Genomic DNA, 23,250 nt, shown 5'->3' with positions numbered 1-23,250 from the left:
CCCGTTAGTCCCGTTAGAGAAAATATTCTGGCGCCTGCCTGCCTGCAGATTAGAAACGATGGTGGCGAGGAAGGCGACACACTTTTGGGGAGCTCAGGAAACGGAGTTTATGTTATGACATTGCGCAACATGAAAATAATGCAATTCATTGACGGACAATAGGAAAAATAGGAATAATGGAAATTCCATGTAAACCGGAGTGAAAAGCTTTGCTCTTGACATGTAAACATCATATGCGATTAAGTCCTTACTCTGATTATTGGAAATAATCGCATTATTCCTGCGCATGTAAACGTAGTCATTGACAAGATCCTCCCGTGTAGTTCTGGGCTGATTCCTCACCATTCTCATGATTATTGGTGAGATCTTGCATGGAGCCCCAGACCAAGGGAGATTGACAGTTATTTTGCGTTTCTTCCATTTGTGAATAATCACACCAACTGTTGTCACCTTATCACCAAGCTGCTTGTGATGGTCTCGTAGGCCATTCCAGCCTTGTGTAGGTCTACAATCTTGTCCCTGACATCCTTGGACAGCTCTTTGGTTTTGGCCATGGTGGAGAGTTGAAATCTGATTGATTATTTGCTTCTGTGGACAGGTGTCTTTTACACAGGTAACAAACTGAGATTAGGAGCACTCCCTTTAAGAGAATGCTCCTAATCTCAGCTCATTACCTGTATAAAAGACACCTGGGAGCCAGAAATATGGCTGATTGATGGGAGATCAAATATTTATTTCACTCATTAAGATGCAAATCAATTTTTAACTTTTTTAAATGCGTTTTTCTGGATTTTGTTGTTGTTGTTGTTGTTGTTGTTATTATGTCTCTCACTGTTAAAATAAACCTACCATTAAAATTATAGACTGCTCATTTATTTGTCAGTGGGCAAACGTACAAAATCAGCAGGGGATCAAATAATTTTTCCCTTACTGTACGGCAGAGGGAACAATTCAGACAGTGTAAATATGCTTTTGATTGGAGCGAAAGAAGTGTGGTTTTCCGCTGTGTCACGTGAACCACCACAGCACACAAGAAACAAAGGATCATATGTGCAAACCGGCACGGACGATAGAACACATCAGATCCATTTGAATTATACATAAAATGCTATATTATATTGCGACATGGATGCGGCTTTACCAAGCCCAACAGCTCTTCCTCAAGCTAATATAAACAAAACACTATTGGCTATTTTAAAAAGGGGGCGTGGCAGCTTGATATGTCCCGCCCTCTCTTCCTGTTTTAGTTGAAATTACGTCAACAAATAGAATATTGCAGTGTGTTTCAAAGCACTTAAGTGGACCTTTAAACAGTAGTGTATTAGACATATTTGTTAATTGTTAGAAATTTCCATTACCAACGCCTGCAGATTTGATCACCTAGTCCCATAAAATCCCATGGCTTATTAAAGTCATTAAATGGGCAATATAACAAAGACCAAGCTGTAGCAACTCTGACAAGGGTCATCAAACACAACAGCTTCATTTGAAGGCTGACTTACCTAAGGGGACTCGAGCCGCACTGGCGTCTGGGTTGATCCAGAAGGACAGCCATGACAGGACGACAAGGAGAAGGGTGGGAGCATAAACACCCATCATATAAAAGCCCACCTGCCTCCTGAGAGTGAAGATGACCTCCACACAGGTATAATAACCTAGAGATTTTGAAGAGAGAAGAGAGAACAAAATAGAATGAATTAAAAATTATATGATTTTTTTTTTATGTACTATATAGGTTTTATTGTTTTACCCTCATCCAAGGGCGTCAATTTCATCTAACAGGAGGGGGGACAACGTACTCGGTTACTTTCGTAACTTCGGTTCCCTGAGATACGGAACGAGTACTGCGTCTGAAAGATGCTTTGAGGAAAACTCCTTATTCTCCGAGACTGAAGCATTTTTAATAATGGCCATTGGTTCGTGCAGTGAGTAAAAGACTAACCAATGGCTCGGCAGCGGAGCTGCAGAAGCCTATGGCAACGACTCGCGCCAGATTCCGCCAGAATGGGCGGAGTAACTGGCTATATAAGCGTGCGTTTCGCCATAGGATCTCAGGTTACTTCGACTGAAGCGGCGACTGAGTCGTGCGGCTACATAGCACGGCCAGCAACGCAGTACTACGTATCTCAGGTAACCGAGGTTACAAAGTAACCGAGTACGTTCCCTTTCGATACTTCACTCGTACTGCGTCTGAAAGACGCTTTGGCGAACCAGTACAATCCCGCCATTGCTATGGTAGAGGAACAACTAATAATGGCCCTAGCACCTAGGGGCTAGTCCGGGCCATCCTGCTCAATCGGGATAACCCAATAAGCGACCGTTCCAGGGAGATAGTACAGTTTGGAGCTCACAAGAGGGCCAAGACATATATCATATAACTAAGTACTGGTTAAATGGTTATCCATTTATGCAGAGAAAATCCGAGCCTGTAAGGTCGGAACCTCCAGATTATAAAATCTAGCAAATGTGGATGGCGAGGCCCAGCCAACCGCCGCACAAATTTCTGCAACAGAAACTCCACTGGACCAGGCCCAGGACGAGGCAATGCCTCTAGTCGAGTGGGCTCTAACTCCCATGGGGCATTGTAGACCCAAAGAAGAGTATGCCAGCATGATGGCTTCTACTGTCCATCTGGATAACCTCTGTTTCGTGACCGAAGATCCTTTGGTGCGCTGCCGAAACATACAAACAGCTGCTCTGACTGTCTGAAGGAAGCAGATTGCTCCACATAGCTCCTCAACGCCCTAACAGGACAAAGGAGGTTGAAGTCTTGGTCTTGCTTCGAGGGAGGAAGTGCCAACAGAGTGATAACTTGATCTCTGAAAGGAGTCGAGAGACTTTTGGGTATGTAACCACGCCTTGGCTTCAAGATGACCCTGGAGTCATTAGACCCGAATTCCAGGCATACAGGGTTCACTGAGAGAGCCTGTAAGTCGCCCATGCGTTTTACTGATGCCAATGCCAAAAGCAGGGTGGTTTTCAACGTTAAAGGGCGAAGGTCAATGGACTGCAGCGGCTCAAATGGGGGGCTCTTAAGAGCTCCTAGTACTGTGGAAAGGTCCCAGGAAGGGACTGTGATGGGGCGAGGCAGATTGAGCCGGCGTGCACCCTCCAAAAAACGAACAACTAGATTGTTCTTTCCCACAGACTGGCCATCCATAAGGATATGGGATGCCGTAATGGCTGCCACATAGACTTTGAGCGTGGAAGGAGATTGTCCCTTATCCAACAGCTCCTGAAGGAAAGACAATATCACTGATATGTCACACAAGTTCGGGTCTGCACCGCGGGTGGAACACCAAGACCATTTAAGGTCATAGAGCCGTATTGTAGACGGTGCTCTAGCCTGAGAAATGGTGCTTAGGACGTTCTCGGGAAGGCTTCCAGGCTCCCGTCGAGAGGCCATAATTGCAGCGCCCACAATTCCGGTTGAGGGTGCCATAACGTTTTGTTCACCTGTGTTGGGAGATCTCGTCTCAGTGGAATAGGCCAAGGGGCTGACGAAAGCAGCCAAGGCAGGTCTGGGAACCAATGTTGGTTCCGCCAGAATGGAGCCACTAACAGGACTTTGAGTTTTTGTTCCCTGACTCGCCTGATGACCTGTGGTATCAGGGCGATCGGAGGAAACACGTACAAAAGGAGGTTGGGTCAATCGTGGGCCAGCGCATCCTGATCCTTTGAAAAATAGATTGGGCAATTAAAATTGTCTTTTGAGGCAAAAAGGTGGACTTTCGCTTTGCCAAAGACAGACCATATTTCCTGAACCGTCTGAGGAACGGTTGCTCCGAGATAGCATGTCTGCTCCCTGATTCAGCTTGCCTGGTACATGTGTTGCTTTCAATGAACGCAGGTTCAGCTGAGCCCATTTCAAGAGACGTTCCACTAGAGTGAACAGACGTCTCGATGAAAGACCCCCTTGACGGTTTATGTAGGACACGACTGTCGTGATGTCCGAGCGGACTAAGACGTGGTGTCCCCTCAGGATTGGTAGAAGGGTTTGAAGGCCTAAACACACTGCTAGCATTTCTAGACAGTTGATGTGAAGGCGGCTTTCCACTTCCGACCAGTGGCCGGATGCTGGATTGCCGTCGCACAGTTCTCCCCAACCCGTGTTGGAAGCATCTGTCGACACCATCTTCCTTCTGTAGACAGTGTCTAGGGGAACGCCCTGTTCCATCCACTGAGGGTCCTTCCAAGGGGTCAGGGCTGAGACGCAGGCCTGATTCACCTTGACACACAGGCGCCCTTGACGACAGGCGTGGGACGGAACTTTCGGTTTCAGCCAATACTGAAGGGGGCGCATGCACAGCAGGCCCAACTGAAGTACTGGGGATGCAGAAGCCATAAGGCCTAACATGCTCTGAAAAGTTTTGAGAGGGCGAAGGGCTCCGATTTTGAAGGAGGCCGCAAGCTTTTGAATGGCCAAGGCTCGTTGTGGCACAAGAACTGCCTTCATTTGAACAGAGTCAAAAACTGCACCCAGGAATGATATATGTTGGCTGGGGAACAGATTGCTCTTGGCAAGGTTGACCCTGAGTCCCAGGCACTCTAAGTGGCTGAGGAGAAGGGATTTGTGATGTATTAGCTCGTCCCTTGATTGGGCCAGGATGAGCCAATCGTCGAGGTAGTTCAGGATGCGGATTCCCATCTGTCTCAGAGGTGAAAGTGCTGCGTCCATGCACTTCATAATTTGTGCAGGGGGGTAGGGACAGTCCAAAGGGCAGGACTGTGTATTGATAAGCCACTCCCTCGAAGGCGAATCTCAAGAATCACCTGTGATGGGGGGGCGATCTGGATGTGAAAGTACGCATCTTTCAGATCCAGCGAACAAAACCAGTCCCCTGGGCGTATTTGCAAGAGGATCTGTTTCAGTGTGATCATTCAGAATTGCCGTCTGCTGAGGGCACGATTCAGACGTCTGAGGTCTAGGATGGGCCTTAGACCGCCGTCCTTCTTGGGAATGAGGAAGTAATGACTGTAAAAGCCTGACTCGCTCTGAGCTGGGGGAACGATCTCTATGGCTCCTTTTGCCAGCAAATTCCTCACCTCTGCACGCAAGACGTCTGCGTCCTTGCTGAGGACTGAGGTGGAGACCACTCCGCTGAAGCGTGGGGGTCTTCGAGCGAATTGCAGTGTGTAACCTCCTTCTATTATTTCCAAAACAAATTTCGACACTCATTGGTTCGAGCAGCTGACCGCTCATGGGATCGCTGCTTAATAATAGTGGAAGAGGAAATTTGCTCTCTTTTTGAGAATGTTTGTTTTTTTATTGTCTTCGCTATAACAGCGGTAGGCTGTGGGGGCGCTAACAAAGTGGGCCCGTGATTCACAACCATGTTTTGCACAAACATGCAGCCTTGGACACCCGGAACAGAACGGGGTGATTGGAGGCTTAACAGAGGCAACTTGGGTGCTGGTCCGGCTCCGGCGAGACACGGCCCCTTCCTCTTCCTGCTCTTGAGATCAGGAAGACGCTGGGGGCGCCTGGTCCAGCACTACCCTGGGCCGGGGTCCTTGGCGCTTAGGAAACTGGTAGCGTCTAGCCGAGCGGGATTGAGCAGCTGGGGGCGTGGCCTTCACAGGCTGCTGAGTCGGCGCCGGCTTGGGGTGACTAGGAGCCGTGGCGGAGCTGGAACGTTTTGGCAGGAAGTGCCACATTGCTTGGAACGACTTCTGCGCTGCAGTGAAGCGTTCCACGAAGCCCTCTACTGTAGGTCCGAAAAGGCCGGTGGGAGAGACTGGAGAGTCAAGGAAGGAGACCCTATCTGCATCCTTGATCTCGGTCAGATTAAGCCACAAATGGCGCTTCAGCACCACGAGACTGGCCATTGACCTGCAAATCGCCTGCGCTGTCATCTTCGTGGCACGTAACGCTAGGTCGGTCGTGCTGCGAAGCTCTCTGAAGGCGGGGTTATCCAGACCTGCCTCATCCAATCCGCGGAGGAGTTTGGCCTGGTACACTTGAAGGACCGCCATAGAGTTCAGCGCTGAAGCCGCCTGTCCAGCCGACGAATATGCTCGTCCAGCGAGGGCCGAAGTGGTCCTGCAGGGCTTGGATGGGTGCGCCGCTTTAGCCTTCCATCCAATGGCAGTGGGCGGGCAGAGGTGCACAGCCACAGACTCATCCAGTGGAGGCAGTTTGTCATAGCCCTTCTCTTCAGCGCCGTCGACCGTAGTGAGGGCGGAGGAAGAGGAGGCGCGTAGGCGGGCCGAGTAAGGAGCGCGCCATGACTTTGTTATTTTGTCGTGGACTTCTGGGAAGAACGGCGAAGCTCTTTGACGAGGGGCCTGGCGGCACCCTGGCAGAAACCATTCGTCCAGACGACTACGTGAGGGCTCAACAGCCTTAGTCAGGACGCGGAAAAGTTCAGCATCCATGCCAGTGCCGGTCGCGCTGGGTTGCGTAGACGGAAAGGGGGCGGGGTGATGCGATGAGCCCGACAGCTCCTCTCCATCCGATGCAGCCAATGACATGCTGTCATCCATGGCTTCGCACTCGCTCCCTCCAAACGAGACCAGATCGGTCGCAGCTGCAGAGGGACGCTGGTCTGGGTGAGCGAAGAGAACGGGCGAGTCCTCCCTAGGTGGTGAAAGTGAGGCACACGGGGGCTCAGCCGGCATGGGCTCATCTGACACCGTGCGCCGCGTTCCTCTGCCCTACTGCTTTTTCCTCCTGTGAGGAAGGAAGCGGGAGGGCACGAGGGGCGGAGTCGCTTTCTGAAAAGAAAGCTATCCACGAGCGCAGAGAGGTGAGACTCATATTCCCGCAATGGGAACATTCTGTCTCAGTGAGCACAGCCTCAGCGTGGGCGGGGCCCAAGCATGAGATGCACTCGCCGTGACTATCAGCGGCGTGCAGAGGGGCTCTGCACGAGCGACAGAAACGGCGCGGCATTTGCAACAACACCAATAGAAATGTGCTCTTTTGGGCTTGGTAGCCGTAGATCGCCGGATAGCGGCAGGGAATCCGGACCGCAGCTGCTGCAGGCAGGACAGGCGCGAGGGCAGAGAGTCAGCCGAGCAGGAGGAGGATCCGCTGCGAGGGCTCGTTCGACGGCGAACAGCTTCTTCCAAGGCCGAAAGTATCTTCCTTTGAGAGCGAAGTCAGTCTCTGCGAGGTGTAGTCGTTGCTGAAGAAGAAAGGTTCTGAGATCCTATGGCGAAACGCGCGCTTATATAGCCAGTTACTCTGCCCATTCTGGCGGAATCTTTTTTACTCACTGCACGAACCAATGGCCGTGCAGTAACACTGCGTTATTAAAAATGCTTCAGTCTCTGAGAAAAAGGAGTTTTCCCCAAAGCGTCTTTCAGACGCAGTACGAGTGAAGTATCGAAAGGGAACTAAAAATTTCTCAAGAGCAATTTTTCAAGGGGACACAAATAATACAGCCAAAATTGTATTTGTAAGGAGAGATGTGTACACAGCATGTGTACATAGCATTTAAATATAAGTTTGGTTCATAGGTTCATAATTACTGAAGTATTTTGTATCTTCCATAGTAGGCCCTCGTCCAAGATTCAGACTTTAAATCTTAAAATGTTAAATTGTCATAAAAATACATGAGTAATTACATCAGTAATCTTAACAAAGAGTGAAATAAACAAAGCATTTAAACATTTATTGTTAAGTATTTAATCATTTGTACACTAATTACAACAATATAGCACAGTGTCATTTTTTTGCTCCCTAAAGTTCTTTTTAAGTAACTGTACTTGGTTACCAAGGAGACAGAAGTGTCAATGTGGAGCTTGAGATGAAATATGAGATGATGGTGTAAAGAAAATTCAAGATATTGTAAATGTCAATTCTGAACATTTTTTTTTACTGCATGCCATTTCCAATTAAGATATAATTTTTTCTAAACATTCAAAAAAATTAATTCTGTGTTTTTAGGATACATAAAATCCTGACTATGAAATTAGCCTTAGTAAGACAAAAGAGTCTGCCATATTATTCTACAAATGTTTCTATCATTGTCATTTCCACCATAGAATGTTATCAAGCATAATACATCATTTTATGTGAATGTGGTGGAAATGTCATTTGTTATTTAGACAAAATGTCAAAACTAAAATAGAGAGTTTGAAAAATGTATTTTCTACAAGTCCATAGGGCCAAAATTTGCGTATAGTTGAGGAAACACCCATCTATCTGTACACTTCACCAAGCTACTGATTCACTAACACACGTTCACAGTACACATTCCTGGTCTAGTGCTTGTGTGTGTGCATTTGCAGATTCCCTAAGAGGAGTTCATCTGTCTCCTGGGGTCACTGTGAAATTAGTGTTAAACACTGAACATCTGTCAAAGAAAATATTAAATAAATTACAACAAAAACAAAACAATGAACAAATATTACACTAACTAAATCAAATGAGCGCAAGCTCTATTTTGCCACATTAAGTGGAGCAGAAATGAATCCATTAATGTCTATATTTAGATGTCTTACACAATTATGAACATACTGTGCACATAGCTATAAATTAGGGGTGTGCATAGATTAATTTTTTAAATCTAGATTAATCTAGATTAAATCTTGGAATTAATCTAGATTAATATAGATTAAAATGGCTAATTTGAATTCTGCTGAAGGCATTCAGAATATGTGTGCTACCCAAATAATGACTAAAAGTAAGTCTTCGAGAATGGGCCAGGTGGCGCATTAGATCAGGCGCTCATCTCCTGTTTCCAAAATGCATCACAAACTGTTTGACAATTGCATTTACAACATAATTACCTATATAAACTTGTGTAACCAAGTACTTCTGCGCAAAAGGCTGCACGACGTGCGCGTTGCCGTTAAATACACAGACGCGCACGGGCATGGATTTCTGCGTGCATAGTCTTCCATTAAACTGCGTTGCTTTTAGAAGCGGCAATTCAGTTGTTGCATATAGTTTAATGTCTTTATTTCGGGATTATCAAAGTAAATTATAACTCACGTGCCCCAGTAAAAAGGGTCTAGCAACGCACCTGCCCTGAAGCGGCTTCATAGCTGCATCCATGTTTGCACGTCTCATTTGATGTGGTAATTTCACAGAAGTTGAAGACTCGTTCTCGCCCCCCTACAGTGCAATTCGACTAGGTATACGTCATCCGCGCTAAAATATCAAGGTGAAAGTCATCATATCTTGCGTAGTTTAGACCCAGCTCCCAACCCAACTTTGAGAATAGATTAACGGCGATATTTTTTTTATCGCCCGATAAGAGTCTCACGTTAACGCAGCACGTTAACGTCGATAACGGCCCACCACTACTATAAATATTTATTTTGCAATTTATATTCATATTACAAGTTATTTTAAGTATATGATAATAATGATGTTGAATAATATACAGCAGCCACAGTGATCAATGGGCGGAAAAAAATGTTTTGACTAACGATTTTTTCTGGTCAACTAGTAGTCATTCATTTTAAGCATTAGTCGACTATTAGCCACACGTTTATGAATAAACCATATAAATCATAATAATGAGCCATTAAATGCCTACATAGCATAATAAGCGCTAAAGCACATGCATAAAGCTTTACACAGATATAATAATTATGGATTTGTCAGGGAAAAACAGCAAGGAGACTGCATTAATCTTTTATTAAATTATTGATAAACTAGTGCTTTATTTGTTTTGAAAGTCGACGACACTGACTCGTCATCTCCACATTAGTGATACACCTGTATGCATGTTTCATATGGATTACATAATCTGAGAATATTGTTGTTCTATTTGAATTGGTTCATTTGAAAGTAGACATTACGCTCTCTATAGATATATTTTTCATGATTGTAAGGCAAGTATACACAGAGTTTTAAGGTTTCGCGCTCAAGTGCACAGAGACCGGACATTATTTTACAAAAGAGCACTGTTTTGTTGTTATTGTGGGTGCACACACACCAATAAACGTAGAGTCTTTACAAATTCCAGAAATGTATTCTCTTATCTTATCTGTATGACCAAAAATGACAGAGTATTTTAAGAGCAAGTGACCACACCGGTGCCTCCATCTGTCGTGCAGTGAGCGCGCTACTGTTCAGCTTCCACACTCCACACAGACACTTCAATAGTGCACATTTTTCTAGGTTAACTTTAGATTGAGCAGCCATGAAAAGTTGCTACTACTTACATCTTTTAGATAAGCCATATTTGAGGTGAATGATAGGCGAGCGTTTGGATGTCCAGCCAGATTTACTACACTAACACATAGAACAGCCGTTAATGATCTGTCCGCCACGGACTGCGTGACTTGGCCACTTCCTATGGATTTTTTTTTCTGTGACTAAGTGACTAATAAAATTTTGGTCAACCAAGCCTCTTCTTGTCGACTAATGTTTAGTCGATAATCGGGGGCAGCCCTACCCCTATGTTACCCATGATGTTCATTTCTTTCTTTAGTCGGAAAGAAATTAAGGTTTTGAGGAAAACATCACAGTATGGAAGCCAATGGAAGCTAACAGGTTGAAGGTCCAAACTGCAGTTTTAATGCAGCTTCAAAGGGCTCTACATGATCCCAGCTGAGAAATAGGCCATTTTCTACAAAAAATAAAGATGTATATACTTTTTAACCACAGTCTTGCACTACCTCTGTGATGCACATGTACGTCTTCATGCATTACATCATCATGTTGGAATGGTCACATGCGGTTAGTTTAGTGTGTTTACTCCAGTTCAAAAAGGTAGGTTAGGGTGAAAAACTCCTTCTCATGTTCTCCTCAAACTTCAAAATCGCCTGACATTGTTGTTTTACCTTTTTTGTAAAGGGTGTTTGGCTTTTTTTGCATGTTCGCTTTGTAAACCCTGGTTTGATACTTCTGCCTATGTCACATGTGACCTTTCCAACATGATTTAGTAATGCGTGAGGTCGGGCTGGGGCAGGATGAGCATTTGTGGCTAAAAAGTATATACATTTTTATTGTTTTATGAAAATGGCCAATCATTTTTGCTAGACAACCTCTTATTCATTGGCTGGGATCGTGTAGAGACCCTTGAAGCTGCATTGAAACTGCAATTTGGACCTTTAACCCGTTGGCCACCACTGAAGGTAATGTCTTTGTGACTGAAGACATAAAGACATGAACATCTTGGTTCACATGGGGGTGAGTAATTATCAGGAAATTTTTATTCTGGAAGTGAACGAGGAATAGGAACGAGGAATAGTTCACCCAAGAATTAAAATTAGCTGAAAATCTACTCACTCTCAGGCCATCAAAGATGTAGATGAGTTGGTTTCTTCATCAGAACAGATTTGGAGAAATTTAGCATTACATCACTTGCTGACCAGTGGATCCTTTGCAGTGAATGGGTGCCGTCAGAATGAGAGTCCAAACAGCTGATAAAAGCATCGCAATAATCCAAACTCCACCGGCATGTTTTGGACTGTTTTTGCCTATAAACAGAGATTAATCTGCACATATTTCTCTCCTGATTCTAGATTCTAGATTACGTTTTCGCTGAAAAAAGCTATATTTTGGATAGTGGACTCGAAAGCAATGGTTTCAAGTTTAAAATGTCTTAATTATGTGTTTTATTACAAACACACAGCTTTTTGCTTTATAAAACAATAATTGATGGACTGGAGTTGTGTGGATTACTTGTGGATTATTGTGATGTTTGTATCATCTGTTTGGACTCTCATTCTGAGGGCACCCATTCACTGCAGAGGATTCATTAGTGAGCAAGTAATGTAATGCTAAATTTCTCCAAATCTGTTCCAATGAAAAAACAAACTCATCTGCATCTTAAATGGCCTTAGAGGGAGCATGTTTTAGCAAATTTTAATTTTTGAAGGAACTATTCCTTTAAATGAATGATGCTTATAACAGGGCCAAGATGCAGATAAAGAAAGTTGTGGAATAATTTATAACAGTTAAATATTTAGTTAATTGATTGCCTATGTGCATTAGATAACACAGACACTCATTATTATTCTTAGAAACACACACCAATCTATAAAGCAGTATAATCACTCATACAAATGAAGAACAGAACAGTGCATTTAGAAACAAGGGCTGAATCTCTGACTTGTACATCATGTGCTGATACCATTGTCAGTGTACAAAATAAACCTTTGATTTTTCTTAAGAAGCACAACAAGCTTTGAGCTCTGTGTGACCGTATTACTGTAAAATAGTTAAAGAGATCATTATGGGCAGGCTGCAGATGTTCTTTTTACTGTCTTGTTCATTGTCTTTGATCATTTGTATGAATGTGTATGTGATACTGCTGTGTGTATGTGTGTGTGAGTAATGACAGCAAGTTATGCTCATGCTGTTCTGTTCTCTTATATAAGAAGTGAATACTGTATTATGTAATAGATTCCCACAGGAGAAATACACTCCAATACTTCTAAAGCTATACTTTGTTAAAGGTACAAATCTGACTATGTATGTTTATGAGGGGGGCAAAATAAAGCATAACATACAGTCAGCAAGTTATTAATCCAAAATATGTTTTTTTATCACCCTGAAGGGATTTATTTTGCAATAATGACCTGCTGACTATGCACTCTCCTCCTACATTTAATTAAACGTATATAAAATTCTGAAGTAAAATTATCATGTGAGAACAAAGAGACATCAGTGAATCCTCTGCAGTGAATGGGTGCCATCAGAATGAGAGTCCAAACAGCTAATAAAAAAAATCACAATAATCCACAAGTAATCAACACAAAAGCAGTCCCTCAGTTAATGTCTTGTAAAGTGAAAAGCTGTATGTTTGTAAGAAACAAATCTATAATTATAGCATTTTAGGTTTTTCTGCTTTTGGCCAAAATACATGTTCATAATCCATAATTAAGCTTCAGTAATAAAGTACATCCCCGGTTGTCCTCTCATATCAAAATGCACTGATTTGTTTAGAATATGGTTTTGGATTGTTTTCACTTGTAAAAGGTGCTTGCCCTGTGCATGTTTCTCTCCTAATTCATACAACTTTTTCAATGGAAACAGTAATATGGATAGAGGACTTTTTAGCCAGAAGCTATGGTTTGCTGCTTTTCAATTCACAAGACAGTAACTGATGAACTGGAGTCGTGTCGATTACTTCTGGATTATTGTGATGTTTTTATCAGCTGTTTGGACTCTCATTCTGACGGCACCCATTAACTGTAGAGGATCCATTGCTGAGGAAGTTATAACTGAGGTCAAAAGTTTATATCTTTAAGAATCTGCAAAATGTTAATTATTTTACCAAAATAAATGGGATCATACAAAATGCATGTTATTTTGATTTAGTACTGACCTGAATAAGATATTTCACATAAAATATGTTTACATAGAGTCCAAAAGAGAAAATAATAGTTGAATTTATAAAAACTGAGGGACTATTACAGAAGGTTCAAATGCTCACTGATGCTTCAGAAGGAAACACAATGCATCAAGAAGATCAGGGTAAATTTAACTTATTTTGTCTTCTGAGAAACATGTAAGTATCTTCTGTAGCTTCTGAAGGGCAGTACTAAATGAAAAAAAAAAAGGATATTTAGGCAAAATAAGAAAAATTTACACATCTTCTTTCTGTACAAATGTTTACACCCCTGGCTCTTTATGCATTGTTTTTCCTACTGAAGCATCAGTGAGCGTTTGAACCTTCTGTAATAGTTGCATATGAGTCGTTTAGTTTTCCTTAGTGTAAAAAGATGTAAGTGTATGCAAACTGTTCAACAGGGTCGTTTTTATAAATTGAACTGTTATTTTCTCTTGTGGACTACATGTACATCTTTTATGTGAAAAATCTTATTTAGGTCAGTACTAAATAAAATATAACATGGATTTTGTATGATCCCTCTTATTTTGGTAAATTTTTTAACCTGCATTAACTTGCAGATTCTGCAAGGTGTATGTAAACTTTTGACCTCAATTGTATGTAATGCTAAATTTCCTCAAACTCTGTTCTGATGAAAAAAACAACAACTCCTCTACACATTTCAGGTTTGGTATTGATACCTTACTGGTAAGGTGGTGGGAGTGCATACAGTACTAAAGCAACATATTCATACCAGACTCTATATTCATACCCCTAAAATGACTCTACCCAGATCACATGGCAAACATGCTGTGAACAATCGATAGCAACATTAACAGTGTCATTATCACTAACATCTCTGCCAGCCTGCCTCAGGCTCAGAATGCAGCATAATCTTGGACAGCTACAGTACATCTAGGATTTGTGAATAAAGCAAGAAACCAGCAACATTCAGAATGAAATACTAGCATACTGTTGAGTATATACTAGAAATAGTAGGTGAAACTGTGCATTATGAGATACTAACCTTTCAGTGCCAACAAATTGAATTTTGTTTGGCTGAGAGTGTTTTAATTTCTATTTATAATAAAAAAAATAATAATGCAATAAGGAAACTTTTTATTTATTTAAGCCTGTCCTTTCACTGGCCATTTGGCCAACTTTTTTTTTTTTTTACAATTTTATTTCAGACCCTATATCTGTGAAAAATTCCTGATACAGTATTTTGTACAGTGGACTATAGTTGTACATGGCACCTTTTGGCAAATGTTAAGGTAAATGTAAAAGGTCCCATTGTTTAAAAGTAATTAATGCATTAACTAACATTAATTAACTATGAGTAGCACATTTGTTAAATTTTTTTATTAACCATTGTTAATGTTAGTTAAAAAGTACAACTGTTCATTGTTAGTTCTTGTTAGCTCAGGTCCATTAAATAATATTAAAGGTGACATATTAAATCTGACTTTTTCCGTGTTTAAGTGCTATAAACAGGTCCCTGGTGCATCTACCAACCCAGAAAACGTGAAAATTTTTTTGTGAAAAACTGAGCGTGTCAGATTTTACTCCCTTGGTGACGTAGAAAGGGGATCTTATTATAATATTACTGTCCCATAATCTGCATGTTTCCACTCATGGCGCCATCGTTGTGTTCCCTCTCGAAAGGTAACTCTCGTTGCATCGTCATTTTTGACGACTGCTTATGGGGAATGTCTAGGTTACATATGTAACCCTGGTTCCCTGAGGACAGGGAATGAGACACTGCATCCTGGTGGACACTATGGGAACTGCCTTCAGCGTTACCGGTTCTGAAGCTCCTATAGAACAACGACAATGAACTTTGACATTGGCCGGCGTCAGCCTATGACATCATTAACAAGGCGCCTAACAGTATAAAACGGGCGCCTATGAATACACCAACCATCTTTTTGTCTGACGGAGACGTAAGCGGGGCCTGAAGCAGCGTCTCGTTCCCTGTCCTCAGGGAGCCAGGGTTACACACGTAACCTAGACGTTCCCTTCCGGAGGGAACTCTACGCTGCGTCCTGGTGGACACTATGGGAACATCTATACCAACGCTGAGGGATAAGTGATCAACTGACTGATTGAGGAGTCAAGAAGGAACATCACCCCTGCTTCCAGCAAAAATCGCTTGGGCCAGGGCCTGAGCCCAACCTACTAGGTCAGCTCAGAGCCTCGTCCGTCATAGCTAGCTCGGCTACCCAAGCACGGAACTCTCAAGAGTGGAGGTCTCAACATAAAGGCCCTCTAAGCGAGAGGAGACCTAACTACACTCAACGCTACAGAAAGTAATGAAGCTTACTACTAAGCCTTCATACTAAGCGGAGTCCTGAAGAGCGGAGGCTTCAGCAGAATGACTCTCTAAACGAGAGGAAGCCTGGCAACACTCTGTGCTTGTAAGAAAAACTCTAAGAGTGGAGGTCTCATGACCTACTATACTCGACACTGGAGGTTATTCGTGAGGCTCAGACAGCCTACGCCATAGAACCACCTGAGTGGAGTTTCTGGAGAGTGGAGGCTTCAACAGGAAGACTCTCAAGACGAGAGGAAGCCTAGCGACACTCAATCCTATGAGCAGTGCTACCTGGAGTGGAGTTGGAAAAACCAGAGGTTTTTAGAACCAACTCGAGGATGGGAACGAAGGGACTGCAGGTTTTCAGGAAAGAATCCAACTCTCAGAGGGAACTTTACCACTTACATGGATTTCAGGAAGTGCTCAGAGACTTGCATGTGCACTTACCACTCATGTGGGTTTCAGGAAGTGCTCAAAGACTTGCGCACTTACCACTACTGTGGGTTTGAGGAGGTGCCCAGAGGCTTCACCATATTACTGACTTTGCGGTAGCAAAGATCTGAAAGCGGAGTATTTGGAGAGCTCTTAAGAGTGGAGGTCTCAGTATGATGACCCTCTAAGCGAGGGGAGACCTGGCTACACTCAACGCTTGGAAGTGACAAGACTCACAGAAGAGCTCACATGCTGAAAGCAGAGGTCTGTATAGTGGAGGCTTCAAGACTGATTCTCTAAAGAGAGAAAAAGCCTACAACACCCAGTCTTGGTGAGTGGTTGGGTTAGCACTCCACCAAAAATAATCAGTGAGGCACAAAGGGAGCCTACCAGCTGTCATGACTGTGAGAATGGGCCTAGTAAGTGAGCTCTTTAAGAGTGAAGGTCTCAATTTAACGACTCTGACAGAGAGGAGACCTGATACACCATGCTACCAGAATGGAGTTGGAAAAACCAGAGGTTTACAACCAACTCAAAAATGGGAACGAAGGGACTGCGTAACCCATACCATACGGTTTTTAGAAAAGGACCCAACACTTGGAGGAAACTTTACCACCTATGTGGGTTTTAGGCATTGCACATAGACTCGCTTGTGCACTCACCACTCATGTGGGTTTCAGGAAGTGCTCAAGACTGTTTGTGCACTTACCACTGAATGTGGATTTGAAAGGGTGCCCAGAGCTCAGCGAGGGCCCACCATACTAATATCTCATAACGATAGCAAGACTCAAGTAGACCTATGTACTAAAGCGGAGCTTAAGGAGAGCGGAGGCCTCAGCAGAAAGACTCTAAAACGAGAGGAGGCCTGACGACGCTCAATCCTAGGGGAAGAGCTCTCAAGAGTGGAGGTCTTTACATACCGACTCTCAGCAAGAGGAGACCTAGCTACACTCAACACTAGAAGCAGTTAGTGAAGCTCACCAAGCCAAAACAAATTACTTAAGTGGAGCTCCAAAGAGCGAAGGCTGCAGTTAGATGATTCTAACAGCTCTCAGTCTAGACTGTAAGGAAGACTTGTGAGAGCAAAGGTCTCCAGCATAACACCAACAGGCGAGAGGAGACATAATCTGCAGCACTTAAGAGTGGAGGCTTCAGCAGAAAGACTCTCTAAAACGAGAGGAGGCCTTGCAACACTCAATCCTAAGGGGAGAGCTCTCACGAGTGGAGGTCTCTACATAACGACTCTCAACGACTCGAGACCTAACTACACTCAACACTTAAAGCAGTTAGTGAAGCTAAACAGCTTACGTAACTACCTGACTCTCCAAGCGAGAGGAGACCTACTCAGCAGCACCTAAGAGTGGAGGCTTCAGCAGAAAGACTCTCTATACCGAGAGGAGGCCTAACAACACTCTGAAAAGGAGGAAACTCCTAAGAGTGGAAGTCTCGCTCATATGAATACAATATTCAAAGGGAAGGGACCTGACTACACTCAACACCTAGAGGCGATTAATTATGCTGAGCAAAAATAGATCACCTTAGTGGAGTTTCAGAGAGCGGAGGCTTCAGCAGAGCGATTCTAAACTCGAAGAGGCCTGGCAACGCTCACAGTGGCAGGAAAATCTAGGAGTGGAGGTCTTAAAACAACACAACTCACTAACATGAGTACCATCTGGACAGAGCTTTAAGTGTATACACAGAGTTGAACAAACTCTGGAGGTCCAACACAGGGCTCTCGCCAAGGGAAGACCTGCTACATCACGCTTTAGAGTAATTAGCGAGGCTCAAAGGAGCCTACAAGCTACTAGAACTGCCCAAGATGGAACTGTGAGAAAACGGCCTAAACGTGAACCTCTAGAAGGGGGGAAGTCTCAACAGAACAACTCTCAGCGAGAGGAGGCCTGAATATATAAAGCTAAAAATAGCAATACTCACAGGGGGTTTACTAAACTTTCCTTACTCCTAATACAAGAAGCAGAGCCCTGGGGAGCGTGGGCTTCAATGCACTGACTCAAATGAGAGGCAGCCTACAACACTCAACCCGGGGTTGCTTAAACTAAAAAGGGGTGGAGATCTCAACCCAAACTTCCCGGCTTTACACTCGAAAGTAAAGAGCGGAGTCTCTGCACGACTCTTACTATGGAATGGGGAGTCTGCCACACCCAGTAGGTGTGTAAACATGTATACGCAGGTACAATAATACCTAAGCCAAGCTCAAAACAGCGGAGGCTTCAAAGGATAACTCTTAGAATGAGAGGAAGCCTGACAACGCTTAACCCCTTACGGGAGTTACTTATGAGTGGAGATCTCGGCACACTATCTCAAAAACGAGGGGAGACCTGGCTACATTCGACACTTAGGGACAGTAAAGCTCAATATGGAGCCCAAATACTAAAAGTCCCACCCAAGCGGAGCTGGTAGACAAACAATACATACATATACATATATACACACCCACATATATGTCAGTTCATGTACCGGGCCCCAGAGTCTTATGAGGGGAAAAAAGCAGGAGGCCGAACGACCGTGAGGGAAGGGGAGAGGAGACCCTAGGTACCCGATCCAGGCCTGCTGCTACGCCGGATCGTCTCCCTAAGATCCCCTCTCCTGAGTCGCGCATCACGTATCCTCTGAGACCTACTCCTCCCAGGAGGAGGGCCTCGAGTGGCCACACTAGCCGCCTGGCCCTGCCTCTGGCCCTCAGACCAGGACGTGCTAGGCTTTCCCCTGCGTTCGGGTGGGGGCCAGACCGGCGAGGGATGAAAGACCTAAAAGCCGCTGAGCGCGCCTTCGCCTCCCTGAATTTGTCGACCACCGTCTCAACGGACGTGCCTAATAATTCAGAAGGCGAAACCGGCGCATCAAGGAGAAAGCACTTCTCTTTCTCACCGATGTGAGGCCACTCCAGAACCTTGATATGCTTCTTACGGAGCCACTCCTTGGTTTTCCTGGCTGTGTGCTTTGGGTCATTGTCATGTTGGAAGACCCAGCCACGACCCATCTTTAACACTCTGGGGTCTGAGGGTGTTTTGGGGCCCTGAAGAAGTTTTGACATGCCCTGACATTTGTGCTTTTTTCAGTATCTTAAAAACATATTAATGGCTAAAGTCAAGCAACATGAATGAATATTTTGTGTTTTTGAGAAAACTACAGTACAGGCCAAAAGTTTGGACACACGAATGAGAAGGTGTGTCCAAACTTTTGGTCTGTACTGTATGTCAGGCATTCAGTTGGGAATGACCTCCAGGTGGAAGGTGGTCACGGCAGACGCTTCCAGCTGGGGCTGGGGCGCTCTGTACGAAGGCAGCCCAGCGTTCATCTCCTGGTCAATCCACGAGCAACACTTACACATTAACTGTCTCTAAATGATGGCAGTGTGTCTGGCCTTGGAAACCTTCCTCCCAGCCCTAAAAGGACATCATGTCTTAGTACAGTCAGACAGCATGTTGGTAGTAGCCTACATCAACCGGCCTCGGGTCTCGTCCCCTTTACAGGTTGACGCAACGTCTCCTGTTATGTGCACAGAAAAAACTCCTCTCACTACAAGCATTCACGTGCCGTGCAGATTGAACCAAGGAGTAGATATGTTGTCGAGGAACAACATGGCTCCGGGGGAATAGAGGCTGCACCCTCTATCGGTTCAGAGAAAATGGTCAGTTTTCGGCAGGGCAGAGGTCGACCTCTTCACCTCCAAAGACAACTATCACTGCCCAATTTATTTCTCAAAAACACGGGATGCTCTGGCCCACGACTGGTCCAACACCCGTCTGTATGCTTTTTCCCCAGTCGCCCCCGGTCGTCTCTCTCCTCTTCGTAGCCCCCCTGTGGAGGAATCAGGTTTGGTTCCCAGAGATGGTCCAGATGCTGTCTGCAGCACCGTGGCAGATACCACTGAGGAGAGACCTTCTCTCGCAAGCGCAAGGCAAGATTTGACATCCCCAGCCAGAACTGTGGAGCCTTCATGTCTGGTGGCTCGACGGGAGCCTAACCAACTCCCTGCAAGAGATGCTCTTAAGCGGTCAGTCTTCAGTGACTGGTGTTCAGTACGTATATCCAATATCATGTGATGTGTCCCATGTACTGACTTTTTTACAAGAGCTATTGGACAAGGACCGTTCCCCGTCCACGCTTAAAGTTTATATGGCAGCTATTGCGGCAAATCATTCTCCTGAAGCTGGCCATATGATTGGCAGAAATGACTTGGTCGTTAAGTTCCTTAGAGGCACTCGACGGTTGAACCCTCCTCGCCCTAAAACTGTGCCTACATGGGACTTATCCATAGTCCTAAGAGCCCTTAAAGGGGCACCCTTTGAGCCGCTCGCATCAATCGGCTTGAGGGCCCTGACATTTAAAACCGCTCTGCTTTTGGCTGTGGTGTCGATCAAGAGAGTGAGTGACTTGCAAGCCCTGTCTGTCAGTGCTGCATGTCTCGAGTTTGGGCCTAATGACTGCAAGGTCATTCTTCAGCCACGCAGTGGCTAAATACCGATGGTGCTCTCAACGTCATTTAGAGCCCAAGTAATTTCCCTTCTGGCCCTCCCTACAGCGGATGGCGAACAGGGTCCCAATCTGCTGTGTCCTGTTAGGACACTCAGAGTCTATTGTGAGCGTTCTGCATCTTTTATACAATCAGAACAGCTCTTTGTATGCTTTGGAGGTCGCTCTGAAGGGCTGCCAGTTACAAAGCAAAGGTTGTCACGATGGATTGTTGATGCTATAGCCTTGGCTTATGCCTCGGCTGACCTACAGTGTCCCATCGGGGTGAAGGCCCACTCTACTAGAGGGATGGCCTCCTCCTGGGCGTGGTTTAGCGGAATTTCTATTGGGGAGATCTGTGTGGCCGCCGGCTGATCGTCGCCGCCTACCTTTATTAGATTCTACAATCTGAATGTGCCCGCCTTGCAGATGCGGATGTTATCTGCTTGACTCTTTCACCTCCCCATTGGGTGGGTGGAGTTGTGTTACAAAGCAGACCTCAGGTTGACCTTGGGTCTCTTGTTAGCTCAGGCCTTTTTGGGCCCTCAATGAGTGTCCTTGAGCTGAGCAGACTAGTTCTGTTTTTGCTTTTAGCACGGCGTGACTGGATACGTTCCCCATAAGCAGTCATCAAAAATGACGACACAACAAGAGTTACCTTTCGAGAGGGAACGCTCCGGTTACTCGCGTAACCTCGGAACCAAGCTGCCGTGCTAAAGTTGCATGCGAGTCGATGGCTGTCACCTCAGTCGTTTGATTCTGATGAAATGGAGCTTTTCGCCGACCTATAGAGCAGTCGGCTCCGCCCTTCTTGGCGGGCTAAAGCGCCATTGGTTTGTGCAACTTCACAAACGTTAACAAATCAGGCTTCAGTATTGGAGTAAACAGGAGTTTCCCCATAAGCAGTCGTCAAAAATGACGGCGCAACGCTCGTTCCCTTATCTCAGGGAACCGAGGTTACATGAGTAACCGGAGTGTTTTCGCATGTCTAACACAATAGCCAAAGTTTGAGCAAAGCATGTTAACCTTTCTGTCTTTGGCTGCACAGATGAGCAAACAACGCTATTTATTGTCCCAGCCTCAGAGGAGACAAGAGAGCAGGGGATTTTTTTATTATTTACTGTATATTACAATGCTGCCACACAGATCTAATATAAACATGCAGTTTCTTTCCCAGTTGTTTACCTTCACAGACATAACCGACTGTGTTTTTGTAACTTGTGTGTGTTTTTAACATAAACTTGTGTGTATTTGACAGTTTAAGCACAATAAGACAAGGAAGAAAACTTAGTTTAGTACATACACAAGCTTTCTGTGCACATGCTACGGATGTGTGTGCTCATAAAAAACTATATCAGAAATTTAAATTAATATGATTTAAAATGTATGATTTCAGCGTGATAGTCATGATAATCAAAACCAAACAGATGTTTTTTGGCAGAGTATCCGAGGTATGAGCTGTCAAGGCACAGCCTTGTATTTAAAGAAAACATGCACAAAAACAGTGTGTTTCTGTTTCCATTTAAAACAGGCATTTTCAATGTAAACAATGTTAAATATGAGTATCCCATACATTCACATAATGCATACTGCAGAGAAAGTATAGCTGGTATGGGAGTATGCTATTCAATCATAGCTAGGTTGTGGGAACCATAAGGAAAGTGGATAGGAACATACAGCTCCCACAAACAAAGAAATGGATCAGGTGTTTAGAGCCCGACGAGAGAACAGAAGGTGCTCAGGCATGAACATTAACCATTTAACAAGACACTTCATAACCACAACATTCATTAAAATAGAAACGTGTGATCATTCCAACAGTTTAATGCTACAGTAAGACTCTGGCTCTAATACTCAGGTCGTTCTGCCAAGCTACCCATCTCAGAGGTATTGATTCATTTGAGTCTGAATTAAGAGTGTAAAAGAGCTATGAGGTCAGCGTTTTCTCACTTGCACGTGTGTGTGTGCTATTTTTGAGCTCTTGCCTTCACGAACACTATGTCCTCTTTCTGCGTTGCCCTGATTCAATATGTATGCAAATATATGTATTTATATGTCAATCCATACCTGTTCCCTGGTAGAACTTTGTGCAATTTCCATACTTGATGTCCTCTTGCTTTACATCAAACTGTGGCAAAGCAATCTCATCCATCTGAACAGGGTCTCCAGACTGCCACATAAACACCAAATCCTTTGTGGTATAGCCAACTATATACACACACAACAAACACATAACATTAACAATAATAATAATACATAATTTGTATTATTGCAGGAGCACCAGTTTGTGTGTACATGTGTTTATTTCACTTACAGCTCTCTAATTGCATCTTGCAGAGCTGGGTGTCCATAGGAAACAGTGTTAGATCCAAAGGGCAAGAGAGAGTGACAGACAGTCTGAAAAAAAGAAAGTATTTACGCGAATAAACGGCCAGTTTTTTAGAGTTTAGAACAGACTGTATGTGTGCGAGAGAGTATGTGAAGAGAGGATAGACACACACACACACACACACACACACACACACACACACACACACACACTGCAAGGTTCATTAGTCCTGGTTGCATGTGGAGCAGCAGTAGCAGATGAGAGTGAGAGTGAGAGAGAGAAAGAGAGGGAAAGAAAGAGAGAAAGAGAGAGTAAAGGAGGCTGTGGGGTGAGATTCTCACTCTAAAGGCTCTCTCTCTCACACACACACAAAGCAAAGATGAAGCATATTCTCTCATCTGCCACAAAGACCCTTTCAGCTTGAGCAAATAGCCATAGCTTCAAACATCCTGCTATCT

The 23,250-nt window shown here is 44.3% G+C and overlaps 1 protein-coding gene across 1 annotated transcript in view; it reads right to left on the bottom strand.

Annotated features, from left to right (window-relative positions):
* Window positions 1-23,250, bottom strand: part of glrba (glycine receptor, beta a) — a 45,865-nt gene that overhangs the window by 11,507 nt on the left and 11,108 nt on the right. The window contains exons 6-8 of the mRNA XM_073842184.1: window positions 22,778-22,860; window positions 22,531-22,671; window positions 1,503-1,655 (exon numbers count right to left, since the gene is read on the bottom strand). Of these exons, the coding sequence (XP_073698285.1) occupies window positions 1,503-1,655; window positions 22,531-22,671; window positions 22,778-22,860 (377 nt within the window). The remainder of the gene's footprint in view (window positions 1-1,502; window positions 1,656-22,530; window positions 22,672-22,777; window positions 22,861-23,250) is intronic.

The sequence above is a fragment of the Garra rufa genome, chromosome 6 (genome assembly GCF_049309525.1).
Source record: "Garra rufa chromosome 6, GarRuf1.0, whole genome shotgun sequence".
Lineage (NCBI taxonomy): Eukaryota > Metazoa > Chordata > Actinopteri > Cypriniformes > Cyprinidae > Garra > Garra rufa.
This window is presented reverse-complemented; position numbering and strand designations above follow the sequence as displayed.